This window comes from Camelus ferus, chromosome 5, assembly GCF_009834535.1.
Source record: "Camelus ferus isolate YT-003-E chromosome 5, BCGSAC_Cfer_1.0, whole genome shotgun sequence".
Classification (NCBI taxonomy): Eukaryota; Metazoa; Chordata; class Mammalia; order Artiodactyla; family Camelidae; genus Camelus; species Camelus ferus.
In genome coordinates, this window is record NC_045700.1 from 77978962 (window position 1) to 77993468 (window position 14507).

Sequence of the window (14507 nt, forward strand, 5' to 3'; positions counted from 1 at the left end):
CTGGTAACGATATAACTGACCCCTCCTATCTCCAACTCAAAGACCCATGTTTAAAGTCCGTCTTTTATTTGACATCAGATCATACTTCCAATTAAAGCCGCAGAACCATGGGGTTTTCCCACCTGAAAGGAGAACTGCTACACTCTGAGGGGAGGTGACACGGGGCCTCACTGCCAGACCAAACACCACCTCTCTCGGGCTCTGCAGCAGCGCCTCATACCTCTTCCATCTGCATAAGCATTTTATATAACCACACCTCTGAACTTAGTTTAGTGTCCCGTTATCAAATTAATATTCCAAAGCAGTATCCACATATCTCATGTTACTGTCAACTCCCCCCTGCCTCCAACAATCAAATCAAGAAAGATGAAAAGTTCAGTTCCCAGATGGTTGACTCCTATTTCATTAAGAAATTAATTATCCACAGTTATCCTTGAAACATGATTATTGCCTAACTGGAAAGGAAAGCTGTATGCAACATAAAATATAGCTTTGCATATAATTTTTAAAAATATACTAGTTCCACAAAAGTGATAAACAGTAATGCTCTCTCCTTTTACTGACTTATATTTCCTCCTGCACTGGTAGAAAGAAAAACAAGAAGCGTGTCCCAATAATGCAATTCCTATCCAGACACAGATACGCTATAAAATGAGGGAAAAGTAACTCGGAAACGAAGCATAATCTATGAAAATTATTTCCACCCAATCCGTCCGTTTCCTTCTCAGCTGCTGGTACAGTGAATCAATGCCTCAGCTCCTTGGCTTAGTTAACAAAATACATTTCTACCTGCCCAGATGCAAATTTCTGTGCTTTATGCAAATTCTTGAGAAGCTGAATATAAAAGTATTTTCAACTCATGTTTTAAGTATATTTAAGAAACCTGATAGTTAACACTGTGAAATCCTTTACAGAGAACTTTTACAACATAAAATTTCTATTATTGTATATATTTATACATTTTCATTTTTGTGTATGACATTGTACTTTTGTATCGCAGGACATGACTATTCCCAAATCTCCAGGGACCAAACACATATTTGTAGCTGGTAATTTGCTCCTGTCTCTATTAACTACAAACGTCAAGAAGGTTCATGTCTTTCTTGACAGTTCACTGCGTCACATTTTAATGAGTAGCTTCTCAAAGGTTAGACTGCTGATCTTACGAATATGGATTTCAAACTTCCTCCTGAATATATGTTCCCCAGAGGGCAGAACTAAGTCTTCCACTTGCTTTAAAATGCCCCCAACATCCAGTGCGATACTCTGCACACAGTCGGCCCTCTACAAACACGGTATGGAAAGCAGACTCACATGACTCTCTAATCGATATAACTCATGTGCCAGATGAGCAAACACAAAACTCTTTCCAAGGGTATAAACAAATACCTCTGGACTTCAGTAAGCAAACAGAAAAAAGAAGAGTCTGAGGAAGAAAAGCCAGCTCTCTGCCACAAAACACAAAGTCTAAAGCCCACAGAGGACCTCCTGGGCACACTCACATATATCTCACTGTGGTCAAAGCGCTTCTTGAGGTTGTTGATGACCGTGTCCTCACTGAGAGGTTCTAAAAGAACCATGTCTCCGACTCCAATCATATTGTCCAGGAGGGATGTTTTCACCTCCATCTTGGCCATACTCTCTTGCTGCAGGAAAGAAGGAAAAGGAAACAATTTATATGAGCAAAATTATTTCAGATGGATTCTTAGCATCAGTGGAAAAATGAAACACGGATTGCTCCAAATGGCCCTCACCTCACCAATGTCGCAACCTCACCTCCCCTCAACCTACGTCAGAAGCTGCAGGCGCTGCCAAGCCATGAAGTCCCATTTGCCAACCTGCTGCCACCAAAGAACCTCCCTCCCAGTCATCGTCCCAAGCAAAGTCCACAGACAGAAAGAGCCACTAGGAAGCCAGGGTCGCCATTTTCTCCTTTAAATCATCCCCTCTCCCCAGCAGGAAGCTGCAAAATCCCTAGCAAGAGAACCCAACCTACCCCACTCCACCTGCCCTTTCCTACCAACGTCAGCTTTGAATCCACAGGAACCCGCTGCCCCGAGATGGCATTCCCCCAGTCCTCCATGATGAAATGCAGAATGCATTTTCCCAGGAAATAATGTTTTTTAAATGATGCTAACATTTATTGACTACTTGCCACATATCAGACCCTATAACAACAACTTTCCATGCCTTAATTAATTTAATCCTCACAACTCCATGAGGTAAGTTATTACCATTTTAAGGTAAGGGTGCTCAGAGAGATTAAGAAATTTTGCTTATGGTTTAGAGTGTATTATATTTTGTGTTAAAAGAACTCAGTCACCACTTATAACACTATACCTACGGGGAGAAATTTCATTCCAGGACTCAACACTGACTTATAAAAGAATACAATCCACTTGAAAAATCAGAGGTTGCCTGTATAATATAACCTGCCAAGAGTGACCTCAATATTCTTAGTGCTCACTCCAACAGACATGCTGCTAGGACAGCAAAACCAAATTAACGTGCAACAAATAGACCAGAAATACTAGTTTCCCTTTAGCTCAAGGAGAAAGCCCACCAGGAAACAGAGGGACCCTGCAAGCACAGCACTCAACCCCGACATGGTGCCACACAGCAGCGGGATGTTAAATACTCATGGCTTCAAACCTGATCTCTGTCAAGAACACGTTAGTTGAATACCCTTGCAACCACATTAATGTAGGAGTGTGTGTGTGTGTGTGTGTGTGTGTGTGTGTGTGTGTGTGATGTTATGTTATGTTATGTTGCTTTCTCTACTATTACCAGGATGTAGAACTAAATTCATCTGGGCCATTCCTTCTAAATGCTTCCAATGTGGAAGTCAATTTTGTTTAACTTCAATATACTAATACTAAATAATACTTCAGGATACTAAGAAATACTTAACATATATTCATGCCCCTAATATGAGGGGGGAGTACATTCATTTCTTTTCATGAAGGAGTCACCCAGGCATCTTGTATGTTATAAAGGTTGGTCTTCTTGCTTAAGACTTAGCAATTTAAATAAATGTCCTACTATTCTACTAGGAATATCTAGTAGGTCTCTTAGGGAAGAGAAACTATATTTAGTTGGGTTATTTTAAAGGCAACTGGGAAGAGCAGGGAATTACATAATTCTTTACTATTAATTTTACTCATGATTTCTATGAATCCAAACGCATCCTTTATTTATGACCTGTTAAAACCTTGCTTAAAGTGTGCACTAAAAAGTCAAAAAAGACCAAGAAGCAGCAGGGAGGTTCTCTCATAAAACAAAAGCAAACAATAAGGAAGTATTTAATATTCAAAAGAAGAAAACAGTTAACTTTTTTGTTAATATGTCTTTTTTGATTTCATGCCAACTACACCTGGAATAAATAGCCCCAGGTATTGCTAAAACCCAATAACAGTAACACCAAGAGTGCTTTGAAATAGGCCAGACTCTTTTGAAACAAAACAGGTGGAGTTAGGGGCATTTGCCATTCTCTTGAGATGCAGCAGAAGCCAGGGAGACAGCTGGTCCCACGCCAACTCCGTGGAAAGATTTGTACAGGAATAGGAACGTGAGTGCCCAACCTTTGTCACAATAAATTAACATTTAAATCAAATTTCAAGTTCTCAGACTCTTGAAATGCCAAAAGCACTCTAGCTGGGATGCATTACATATAATTTGGCAGATGAGGGAAGAAGGCTTAGGGATTAAGGGGGAAGTCAACCTGAGAAGAGTTTCAAAAATAACCACCTCAAACCAGCAATTTAAATTAAGTCAAGAGGCTGAATGGGAACTCTTCGCCCCAGGGGTAGATTCCTGTATATACAGTCTATTTATGGAAACAGCTGCAGAAAGACAACAGCTTAGCTGCAGGTAACAATAATTAAGCAGCCAATCTTCCCCTGTAATTACACCTGCTTCACCATCTTTTCAAGTACAAGTTTCAAGCAAGCGTATGGGTTCTAATTTTTACACTTCTATCTCAACTTCATAGTCCAAAGGGCAGAAGAGGGCAAAACAAATGCTCAGTTACAGGCAATGCGTAAAAGTGAAAAGCTCTGAAAAACACAACTTTTGCAAAGCAAAATACAACAATAAAGTAAACCAACTGAAAAGGTGACACCAAAGTTCATTTAGTCATGCAAGCACAGTTTTGTTTCATTTCATTGTTTTGGTTTTTTGTTTTGTTTACTTTTTAGCATCTAGGTACTTTGGGGGAGGAAACAGTGACACCCTCCCCCTCATCCTCACGGTGAAAATGGGACACTGGAAAAAATGGCACAGAGGTACTTTCTATCTTTGCACAAATGGACTGATTTCTCTTACTGTAACTACTATTTTCAGGCCTGGCTGGTTCACTTTGACATCTCAGTGGTTAGTATACTTTGCTCCGCCAAAAGAAAGTGATTTGTTTTTTTCTCTGAAAGAGCAATGCTGACTACAGGAAGAAATTTCAGAATCACTTGCTAACTCAAGTTTCCATGAACTGTCAGAAGAATTCGCATGGGAACGTGTGTAGAGCACTGAGGATACTTTTTGTTTGACACATGGATGGTCCACCTGCCCCCTTCCCAAGCTCCCCAGGGGAATCCATGTTACTCCAGGGAAGCCAATTTTACCCCAAGTTCCAGGAATGTAGCATGTGATCTAGATTAAGGCCATCAACACCATTTCCATTTCCCAGCTACTGTAACTGATTCAGGGCTGGTCATATAACTGAGCCTGAGGCCTTGGCTTGGAATATTAGAACAAAGGTTCCATCTACCTCTGGTTGACATGATTTACAGATGTGAAACCTGGAACGGCTGCGGCCTCATCTGCTTTCACGAGGCAGTTAGTCTGAGAAGGAAGACAATACATGGAGGAGGGTAGGGAAAGAAAATCACCTGATGACATCACAAATTTCTGGATCAAACTGCACCTGAAGCCTACCCCACTGCTCTAACATGCTTTCAGTCAAGGAGGCCAATTAATTCTCCCTATTATTTAAGCTATTTGAGTTGGATTTTCTACTATTTGCAACAGAAAGCATCTTACCCAATAAAGGAAGCTGGCACAAGGAAGTGGAGTGTTCTAAGTAACAAACTAAAGAACATGGACTGGCTGAGCCAAGGACACAGAGTGGAAGCATGTGGACCTTCTTACTATCTTGGACTGGCAAGATCATCTTTGGTACTTAATGGCGAAACAGCTAATTAAACCACTGTCTGTTGTGCCTTAAGACTTAGACCTTGTGTCCGCAATGTTAAAAAAATTTGAGAAAAGTTTAGATGCCAGATTACGTGTTGGCTACTCGTTAAGGATCTACAAGCAAAAGACATGCCGGCTGTGAAATGGCCTGTCTGAAAGCCCGAGAGGACATATGATGCTGCTAAGAGGAATCACTCTGCTTGAAGCCGAGGGACGCAGAAGAGAAGTCACCTGTCCCTAGAATCTGTTTCATCTCTACAGCCTGAGAAAAGGACAGCACTCCCGCCATGAAGATGCAGTGCAGGGGCGGGACCACCCACTGTGCGGGTTTGTTAGGCATCTTATCTGTTCCCAGGTGCACTGATAAGAGCTAAGGCACTCTGCAGAGCACCAAGGCCTGGTCCAATCGCCCAGAGACAAGTTTTCAGACCAAGCTCTAGGTTCAAAACCTTAGGGGGTGGCAGTTTATCTTGTTTTGGTTACTAGCCCATGGAAGTGGACAAACCTTGAAAGCCAGCAACATTAAGGGATCTATGCTGCCAAAGAAGTCTGGCTGACAGTGACTTACAAGTACTTGATCCTAAGGCAATCAACCCCAAGACCTCCAACTCCTAAGAACAACAACAACAAAAAAAAAGACATGCTAAAGCATGACAAAGCCATCGTCCCCTAGGCTCCACTTAGACGTGGCAATGGAAGACAACGGACAAAGATTTTCTCAAGAACCTCTAAAGAGGGGTGGCTATATTTTCAGCCATAAGGGAAGAATTGCAGCACGTTGGCTGGAGCACTTTATTTTCGTAAGCACAAGTATGGTAAGAAGGTGTATGTGAATGTTGCACAGCCGACGGGAGAGCCGTAGTAGACATCTGTCTTTTTTTTTTTTAAGGGGGACACTATCCAATATACTATCCTATTCCTATTTGTACCTAACCTCCCTCTGAGGGAGTCCCAGTTACCTTGTGAGGACAAGGAATCTAGTGAAAAGTCAAGCCCAACTCCCATTATAGAATCTGAAGGAGACAGATCTGCTCTCTCCACCTCAAGAAATATGGCTTATGCACAGCCAATCACATTCTCCTGGGATGTGGAGTCCCAGGACAGCTGGGGGTGATGACTGGAGGTTAGCTCATTACTCACTGCAGTGGAAGCAGCAGCAGGATGAAAGCCAGGTGGTTCCGGCTTCTGCTACAGATCCTGCTGCCCAGCCCTCCTGTCTTACCTAGGTTCCTGCCTATCTTCCAAGCCTGTATCTTTCCTGGTCCTCCAACCTCTCTCTAATTCTGAGTCTCTATGTCCCTCCTGCATTGCAAGCAACCAGATCCCTAACTGACAACGACACGAAGTACTATGGGCAACATATAGCATTAACCCACTCTGAGATCTTCAATATTATGTGAAACCTAAACTTTTTTCTCCCAAACTTGGTGAAAGCAACCTACAAGATACAGTCAGCGGGGGAGCCCTCGGAGGACCCACAGAGGAGCCTGGAAGCAGGGCCTCTGTATCTAAGGGGTGATTTAGCCCAGCCGCTAGCCCACCAACTGATGCCAGGGGACTCGATGGCTGCCCAAGCTCTTTCCATCTGTCTGTCTATCGAAGAAAAACAAAACATATGATCACAACCATTCTTCCCCCACCTACTGGCATCTCAAAAGCTTTCCAAATTACTACCTGTATTTCAAAGTATGCCAATTCATTTACTGGCATCTTTCATGGTATAAAAATACCACTTTAAATATTGAAAGCATCATTTCAAAAATTCCTCAAAATCTAAGAGAATGAAACATAAACATCCTATAGCATCTTAAAATGTCACCTTAACCTGACATTTAAATATAAGTAGTCTACCCAGTCACTGACCTTAAATTACAAGCCACCAACCGGTTCAAGTCATCCGTGCTAGGGAACGTCAAGACCAGAATTCCCCACGCCAACAGCCCCACAGACATGGCCAAACCAGATGGCACATCCTTATGAGGTGCGTGGCCATTCTACCTCCCGATACCAAAACGGCAATGATGAAAAGCTATTCCAAAGTAATCATCAGTTTAACAATAACCAAGAAGAGATTCAGGATAAGCTGAAATATAGCATCTGGTGGTCTCCCATGTTATTCAAAGGTCTCAGAGTACCCCAGATGAAAACAAATGTGTATTTTTAAGTTGAAAAGGTTTTACTGTAAAAATTGAAAAAAGAGCCACAAATCAGAGCTGAGGCTACAGTGGTTAACAAGGATTAATACTGTCATCAACACATATTTTAAATTTGAAGGAACTTTTAAAGCAAAGCCACTTGCAGGAAAACTTAATAAAAGCAGATTATCTACTGCTTTGGTAATTGTAAATGAGGATGCTTGAAACACATCTTTTGTGATGTCATCAGCAATACCCACGAGAGGCAGCACATTCAGGGAGTCTTCTCAGCGCGTAACAATTGTTCATATTCGACTTGCGTTCCCCTCGCTAACCTCTCTGTGTGGGGTCACGTGTGCCTCATGGCCCCCTTTCTGGACAGTCAGCTCCTTGGTGTCAATTGGTGCCCTTATTCACCTTTATTTCCCCAAAGGCACAGTGCACAGCCTCTGGCACACGGCAGGCATTCAGAGAAACACAAAGGGAAAACAGTGATGCAAATTTACGGTTGGCAACTGAGTCATTCAATAATAACGCACATTCTCACAGCTGCCATCCTTGGCTGGCTGGTTCCATCACAGCCGACCAGAAGGTAGAATAATGACTGCAGCTTCAAGCCACTTTGATCCATTCCTCTGAAAACACAGCACTATCAGCAAAGGACAGGAAACAGAATTGAGCCATTTGGCTCCCAAAGAGATCACTAATGCTCTTAAGAATAACGTGAGAAACACATTTAAGTAAGAAAGCAAGGCCAACATGGCAAGATTTCATGAACAAAATAAACCTCAGCAAATCCTGATGGCAAAACAAAGGCAAGAGAAGCCAAGTCTAGAGGATGTGGTCCAGTACCTAATATAATGAGCTAAGTGACTGAGAAAAAACGGAATTTCCTTCTCAGATCTTTCGAATAGCACGAAATCTCATCAGAGAAGTTTGATTAAATTTCCATTCAATTTCTTTCAACCACTGTTCACAGTATTGAGTCCTGCTGGTCCCTGGCATCCTGTGAAGTGCTAGGGACACACTGGGAATGACCATGATCCTTCCCCAAACACCCCACAAGGAGCTCACAGTCCAGTGAGAGAGTAAAAACAAGAAAGTAGACCACTTTTTAAATTTCAAATAACCCTTTAAGTGATTAAAAGCAATACATGTTCACTACAGGCAAAAAAAAAAAAAAAAAAATCAGAAAAATGTAGATGAACAAAAAGAGTATGAGCCAAATCCAACACCCTCATGATTTAGCCTAGATCCTTTTGGATTCATGAGAAGTCTTACAAAACCTAATTTTTATAACAAATTGGCCATCATTTCTGGTTTTAAAATTATATATATATATATATATATATATATATATATATATATATACACACACATACACACACACACACACACACACACACAAACACATACATACATACACACACACACACGTATATCTGCCTCAGGGTAGGAATGTGAAATAGTTCCATAGGAGCTGTGAAACCAGAGCTACACAAATAGTATCTCCAACACTTTTAAACTCAGTCAAACTGCATGGCCATCTGCCCCTTTATTCTTGACCTTGTCCCCTCCCTCAGATTAGCAGCCCCTGTTACCAACAGCCTGCCCACCAACCAGCTCGAGCACTTGGTTGTGTCTAACACCTTAATATGTTGCGAGAGAATACAGGTTCTTGTCTCACACAGGAAAGAATTCAAGAGCGAGGCATAGTAAAGTGAAAAGTAGGTTTATTCAGGAAGATACACACTCTATAGAGTGCGTGGTCATCTCAGAAGGCAAGAGAGACCCTAGGAGATACACACTCCATAGACAAGAGTCTTACTCAGAAGTAAGAGTGGTCACAAGGCGTGGGGGTGGTTAGTTTTTATGGGCTGGGTAATTTCATATGCTAACAAGTTCAACAATTATTCAAATTGTGTTGAAGAAAGGGACGGAATTCCCAGGAATGGGACCACTGCCCACTTTTTGACCTTTTATGGATCAGGACATCCTCAGAGCTGTCATGGCACCTGTGGGAGTGCCATTTAGCATGCTAATATATCACAATGAGCGTATAATGAGGTTCAAGGTCAACTGGAAGGAAGCCAAATCTTCCACCATCTTGGTTCTAACCAGTTTGTCTTCAATTGCTGTGTCATTCCTTCAATGGCTGTGCCCTGCCCTCTTTCCTCCTATCTCAAATACATGTCCAAAATTTATCTCTTCTACCATCACACATCAAAATATAAGAAAACAAAACAAAACAAAACCCACTTATTCCCCCTAAATTCTATAGTCACAATTGATCCAGTTTCTCATCCTTGGCCTCCCTCTCCCTGTCTCTTCCTCCCACCATGGCCAACCTATCTCCTTGATAATATCACCTTAATCACACCCACTTCCATCCCATCCCCTCCCTTCCCCACTGTGACTGTCCCAGCTCAGCCTTCATCATTTTTCACCTTGAAGGTAAAAGCCTCCTCAGGGGGTCTCTCCACCTTGTCTTGCCACCACAGCCTCTGCCAGCCCTCTCTTACCCCATCCAAGGGCCACACTACCCAAGTTGCCTTTCTAAATCCCAATCTGATCAGGTAGGCCCTGCTTTAAATCCTTCAGTAACTCTCCAGTGTCTTTGAGCTAATAATCAAATTCCTTAACAGATGCTCAAAAAAATGAGACAGAGAATCACCACATGACACAGCAATTCTACTTTAGGGCATGAAAGGAAGGACTCAAACACCCATGCTCAAAGCAGCATCGCTCACCAAACAAGATGTGACCTATACATACGATGGAATATTATTCAACCTTAAGAAAAAAGGAGATCTGACCCATGCTACAACATAGATGAAACTTGAGGACACTATGCTAACTGAAATAAGCCAGTCACAAAAGGACAATTATTGTACACTCCCACTTACATGAGGTACTGGAGCAGTCAAATTCATAAAGACAGTGGAATGGTGGTTACCAGGGGCTGAGGGAGGAGGGAACAAAAGAAAGCTGTTGCTTAACAGGTACAAAGTTTCACTTTGGGAAGATGAAAGAGACCGCTGGTGGTGATGGCTGCACAATAATGCAAATGTACTTAATGCCCCTGAACTGTACACTTAAAAAGGTAAAAATGGTAAATGTTATGTATGTTTTACCACAGTAAAAAAAAAAAATCCTTATCAGAGATCACATGACTCCACAACCTGACTCCAGCCTTCTTCCTGGGCCTCATCTCTCCCTGACCAAGTCCCCCCAACCACAGGGGACAGATGGAAAAGCTGCTTTCGAACCTGACAATGGTTCTAGCTGGGTCTCTTGCTCCAGAGGTACAGCTGAGCTGCTGGTCTGAAATGAATCCCCCTGCCTTTAACCAGTGTGAGCAGCCCTTCCTCACAGGCAGCATGCCCTGGGCAAGCCCAGACTCCTCCAGCACAGCTGCGGGTCTCCTCCCCACCCGCTACCCCAGGCCTGAGTGCCCCACGTGCCAAGGCCCCACCGCCTGGCAGAGAAGGTGGTGCACAGAGCGCTGGCGAGTGGAGCAGGCGAGTGGGTGCTCTTTGGAGTGACACCACCCATTCTTCCTTCCAAGGCTGCTTCCATCATCTCTGTTCATCCTGTCAGGGTCACAACTGGGAAAGCATAATCAGAGAGCCTCTTGTGATTCACCAAGAACATGAAAGACCGTGAAAAACTTGGGTTAGAGAAACCAAATGGCAAGATGCTTCCTCAGTATTTACAAAGCTAAAGGGCAAAAGAACGAAAACTGCACTCTTCTTAAGCACAATTTGCTCAAGCAGTGTAATTGTCAAAGAAGAAGGGGTTGGTGGGCCACACAAAATCACATGGTGGGGGGTGCTGTGCAGGGTTCCCCAGAGTGTATGAGAAAGTGGGCTGCGACATGCATTTGTGAAATGGCTCAGATGATGCTGATCTTCAGTCCTGTCAACACACTTCCTTAGAGAAGCTTATATAACATGTTGATTCATGGCATTTACTTCACATAGTTATCTGATTTTCCAATCCCACATGCCACTGTTAAAGTCACAACACAATGAGGTTTTACCCACCTTTCTCTAAAGCTTTTTATTAAGAATATTTAATAGACTGCTAGTAGGATGGCTTTTGTTAGAATCTGGGATTTACGGAAGAAATAAGCTCAACCACTGGGAAGTTTCCACATCACAACTGTTGTCTCAAGTTCAAAGTCTGGATAATACAAAGGACATTAAATAATCAGGCAATGATAAAGTGGAATGGATCTGAACTGGGAGTGAAAACAAACAGCTAAAAGCATACGCAAGCCCATAAGCCACAAAGCCAGACTCCAAACTTTAAAAGCTCTGTGAACGGGAAAGGCAATTAAGGCAACATCCTCGGTTCACACCCCAGGGGCACCTCTGCATAGGCAGAGATAGCCAGGAACTACCTGGTCAATGTCAAGGTTTGTTTCTGTCTGGGTATAGAAAGGCTGGCCTTATCAACCAAAGCCAGGAGCCAGGAGCTGGGCTACCCTCAACACAGGGCACAGTCTGGTTGTTAAGGAGTTGAAGGATAGCATCCAGATAAAACTTTATAATTTATAAAGTAACAGGCTTTTTTAAAAAAAGATTTTTTTTCTAACTGGGGAAATGACAAATATATTATCTAGACTAATTAGAAAGATTTTTGAGTCAAAAATAACTGGCTGCTATGACAACATTGAAGGTTTTAGATTACAAGCTACAAACTATCTCTTCTGACGTATGAGCAAAATTTCTTAGGATCCCAAGTAAAACCTTTTTTCAACAGAGAGAGAAATGGACCCAGGTGGTGCTGTACATCTGGATTCTGGAAGGGCCAGGGTGAGGAAGAAGCTCTCCTAACTAATCTGAGAGTAGTCTTTCACACTTTTTATATTACACACACCCTCCGATCTAATGTCTAAGTCATCAAACTTCACAATACCCCACAGTTGTTTAAAAAGAAGCTTTACCTGGGAAAGTGTAACTTTCTACAGAAGTTTTGTAGCAAGAGTTTACCAAAACTGAGAATTTCCTTTTGATCCACCCCAATATGGAACAGCACAGACTTTGGATCACGCATACAAGTTTGAATCCAAGGGACTCTATCTCTAGAATTCAAATTTCTGATCTAAAAATTCAGGGATGACAACATCCACCCCACTTTCTCTTTTGAGAAAGCAAAGCCCCTGACTCTCACCAGATGCCAGTCCCCTCCCAATCCCATTTGTTGGGATCCTGAAGACCTCCCGCCACTCCTCTGGTGCTGTCTTCTGGCAGATGCGTCCATGTAGATAACCTCGAGAGTTGCCTCATTTGCAATAGGCACTCCATGGAGTTCAGTACCCTGAGGAGGAATGCAGCCAACACCACTGTCCCCACCGTCACTTCCCGGAGGAAACTCTGCAGAGTCATGGCAGGAACGACTGCCAAAGGGCAAGGCAACCTCAGAGAATGCCACCCACCCCCAGGACTGGGTCTGAAAGTCAGCCCTCTCTCTCTCTCACCTCACAGCGTGGCACACCACCCCCCACCCCACCCCACCACCACCACCCAAAATCCTAGAAGGTCTAGAATGGAGGGCGAGCAGTCCTGGCTTTAGGGGAAACCGTGGTCATGGTATCCTACTCACACTGGATGTTATGAGCATTAATGAGCTAACGTCTGAAAAGGCCTATGAGTTCCTGCAAGACAAGGTGGCCAAAAACTATAAACCAGTATTACAGCCAGAAACACAAACTCAGCTGCACTGGGACATGCTAATTATAACTCATAGGCTTCTCAATGTGTTCCCTCAAGGCGGATTTTTTAAAATTCCAAGAAGTCCAATGTGTTTAGATTGGCAAACCTGAGCCCCCGAGACCCCTAGGTGAATGTAAAACAGCTCAAATATAACTGGCACACCTGTCAGCTCTGACTGGCTCCTGGCCGAGGCACAGACACCGAATATGACCAGTGGTTATTAAACTGAATACAGCCACCAGGGAAAACCAACTTTCCTTCCAAATGAATTGGCTTGTTAATCAGAGGGTCCCAGTCTCACCCCACATGCTAACACCCTCACCCAAGCCCTTCTGTTCTTGCCTCCGTGCCCTGCTTACACCACTCGGATTCTGCCTGTTCTCTTTACACTTGATCAGACCAAAGTGCTCCCTTATAGTTCAAAGTACGATGCTTTGCACCTGCAAGCCAAACACACTGGGTTTGTTGTACCCATCAGTTTGGCAGGGTCCCTATAAATTGGTTTTTAAAGACGTTTGGCTGAACAAAGACACTCACATAAACTACCCTGAGGTACACCAGAGTAGAACTCCTTTCTTTAATAAAGGCATCTACTCATCACTCAGGCTCTTTTCAGTGACAGTGGAGGAAATGTACTGAATGCAGTCCACTCTTTGGGGTAATGAAGCAAGTTATCCCTCTGGGAAACATCAGCTATTGCGTTCTGCAACAGAACACAGAGGGTGGAATGACCACCACGGTGGTTCCCGAAGAAAAGCCACAAGTTCCAAGTTGCAGGCTCAGCTCTGGGCACACCGCCAACTCTGAGCCTCAGTTTCCTCACCAAGGGGTCAAATACGTCATCTCCTAAGATCCTGTCGCAGCTGCCATCATTACTGACTCAACAAAAAAAAAAGCTCAACTCTGGAAAGACTGACTCCTTCATTTTGGGGTGAGCATTTGAGTCTGGTTACAAAGAATGTTAAAACCAAAAATGCCAGTCCACAAGAATCTTCCTCGATGGCATTTACTCAGAGGTAAAAGAAATCAGCTCTTTATTCTGACCTCACACACACACACACAAAAGTGTATTAAGGGTCTAACCATACACAGTGCAGAAGTAAACGCACAGAATCAACAGGACCAGCGTTAGAAAAGGCATCGAGGCACAGGGGAGGTGTTCTCTCTGTGTTTACAGCTACATGGTTAGCTGCAAAATGGCACTGGCTGTTTTAACAAATTCACCCAGTTATGGAAACAAATCTAAAACTACAATTAAGAAGCCAATACAGTAAAAGAAAAGCATGCAGAACTCAACTGTGTAACTTCAGTAATGCCTCTGTACTTGGGGTTAAGAAAAATCATCTTTGGGATAATAAATATTCAGAAGCTTCCCCAAGCAGTTACCCATGAAAATAAAGTCTAATACACTACGTAATCAAAGAGAGAGATGTTTATACATTTACATTAGGACTTCATGAATGTT

At 42.9% G+C, this 14507-nt stretch overlaps 1 protein-coding gene across 5 annotated transcripts in view; it reads right to left on the reverse strand.

Moving 5' to 3' along the window:
* The window catches only part of MYO1B (myosin IB), a 167714-nt gene that overhangs the window by 135594 nt on the left and 17613 nt on the right, over positions 1-14507 (reverse strand). For all 5 annotated transcript variants that reach the window (XM_032480150.1, XM_032480152.1, XM_032480151.1 and 2 more), the window contains exon 2: positions 1503-1646. In XM_032480150.1, the coding sequence (XP_032336041.1) occupies positions 1503-1637 (135 nt within the window). In that variant the 5' untranslated portion in view covers positions 1638-1646. The remainder of the gene's footprint in view (positions 1-1502; positions 1647-14507) is intronic.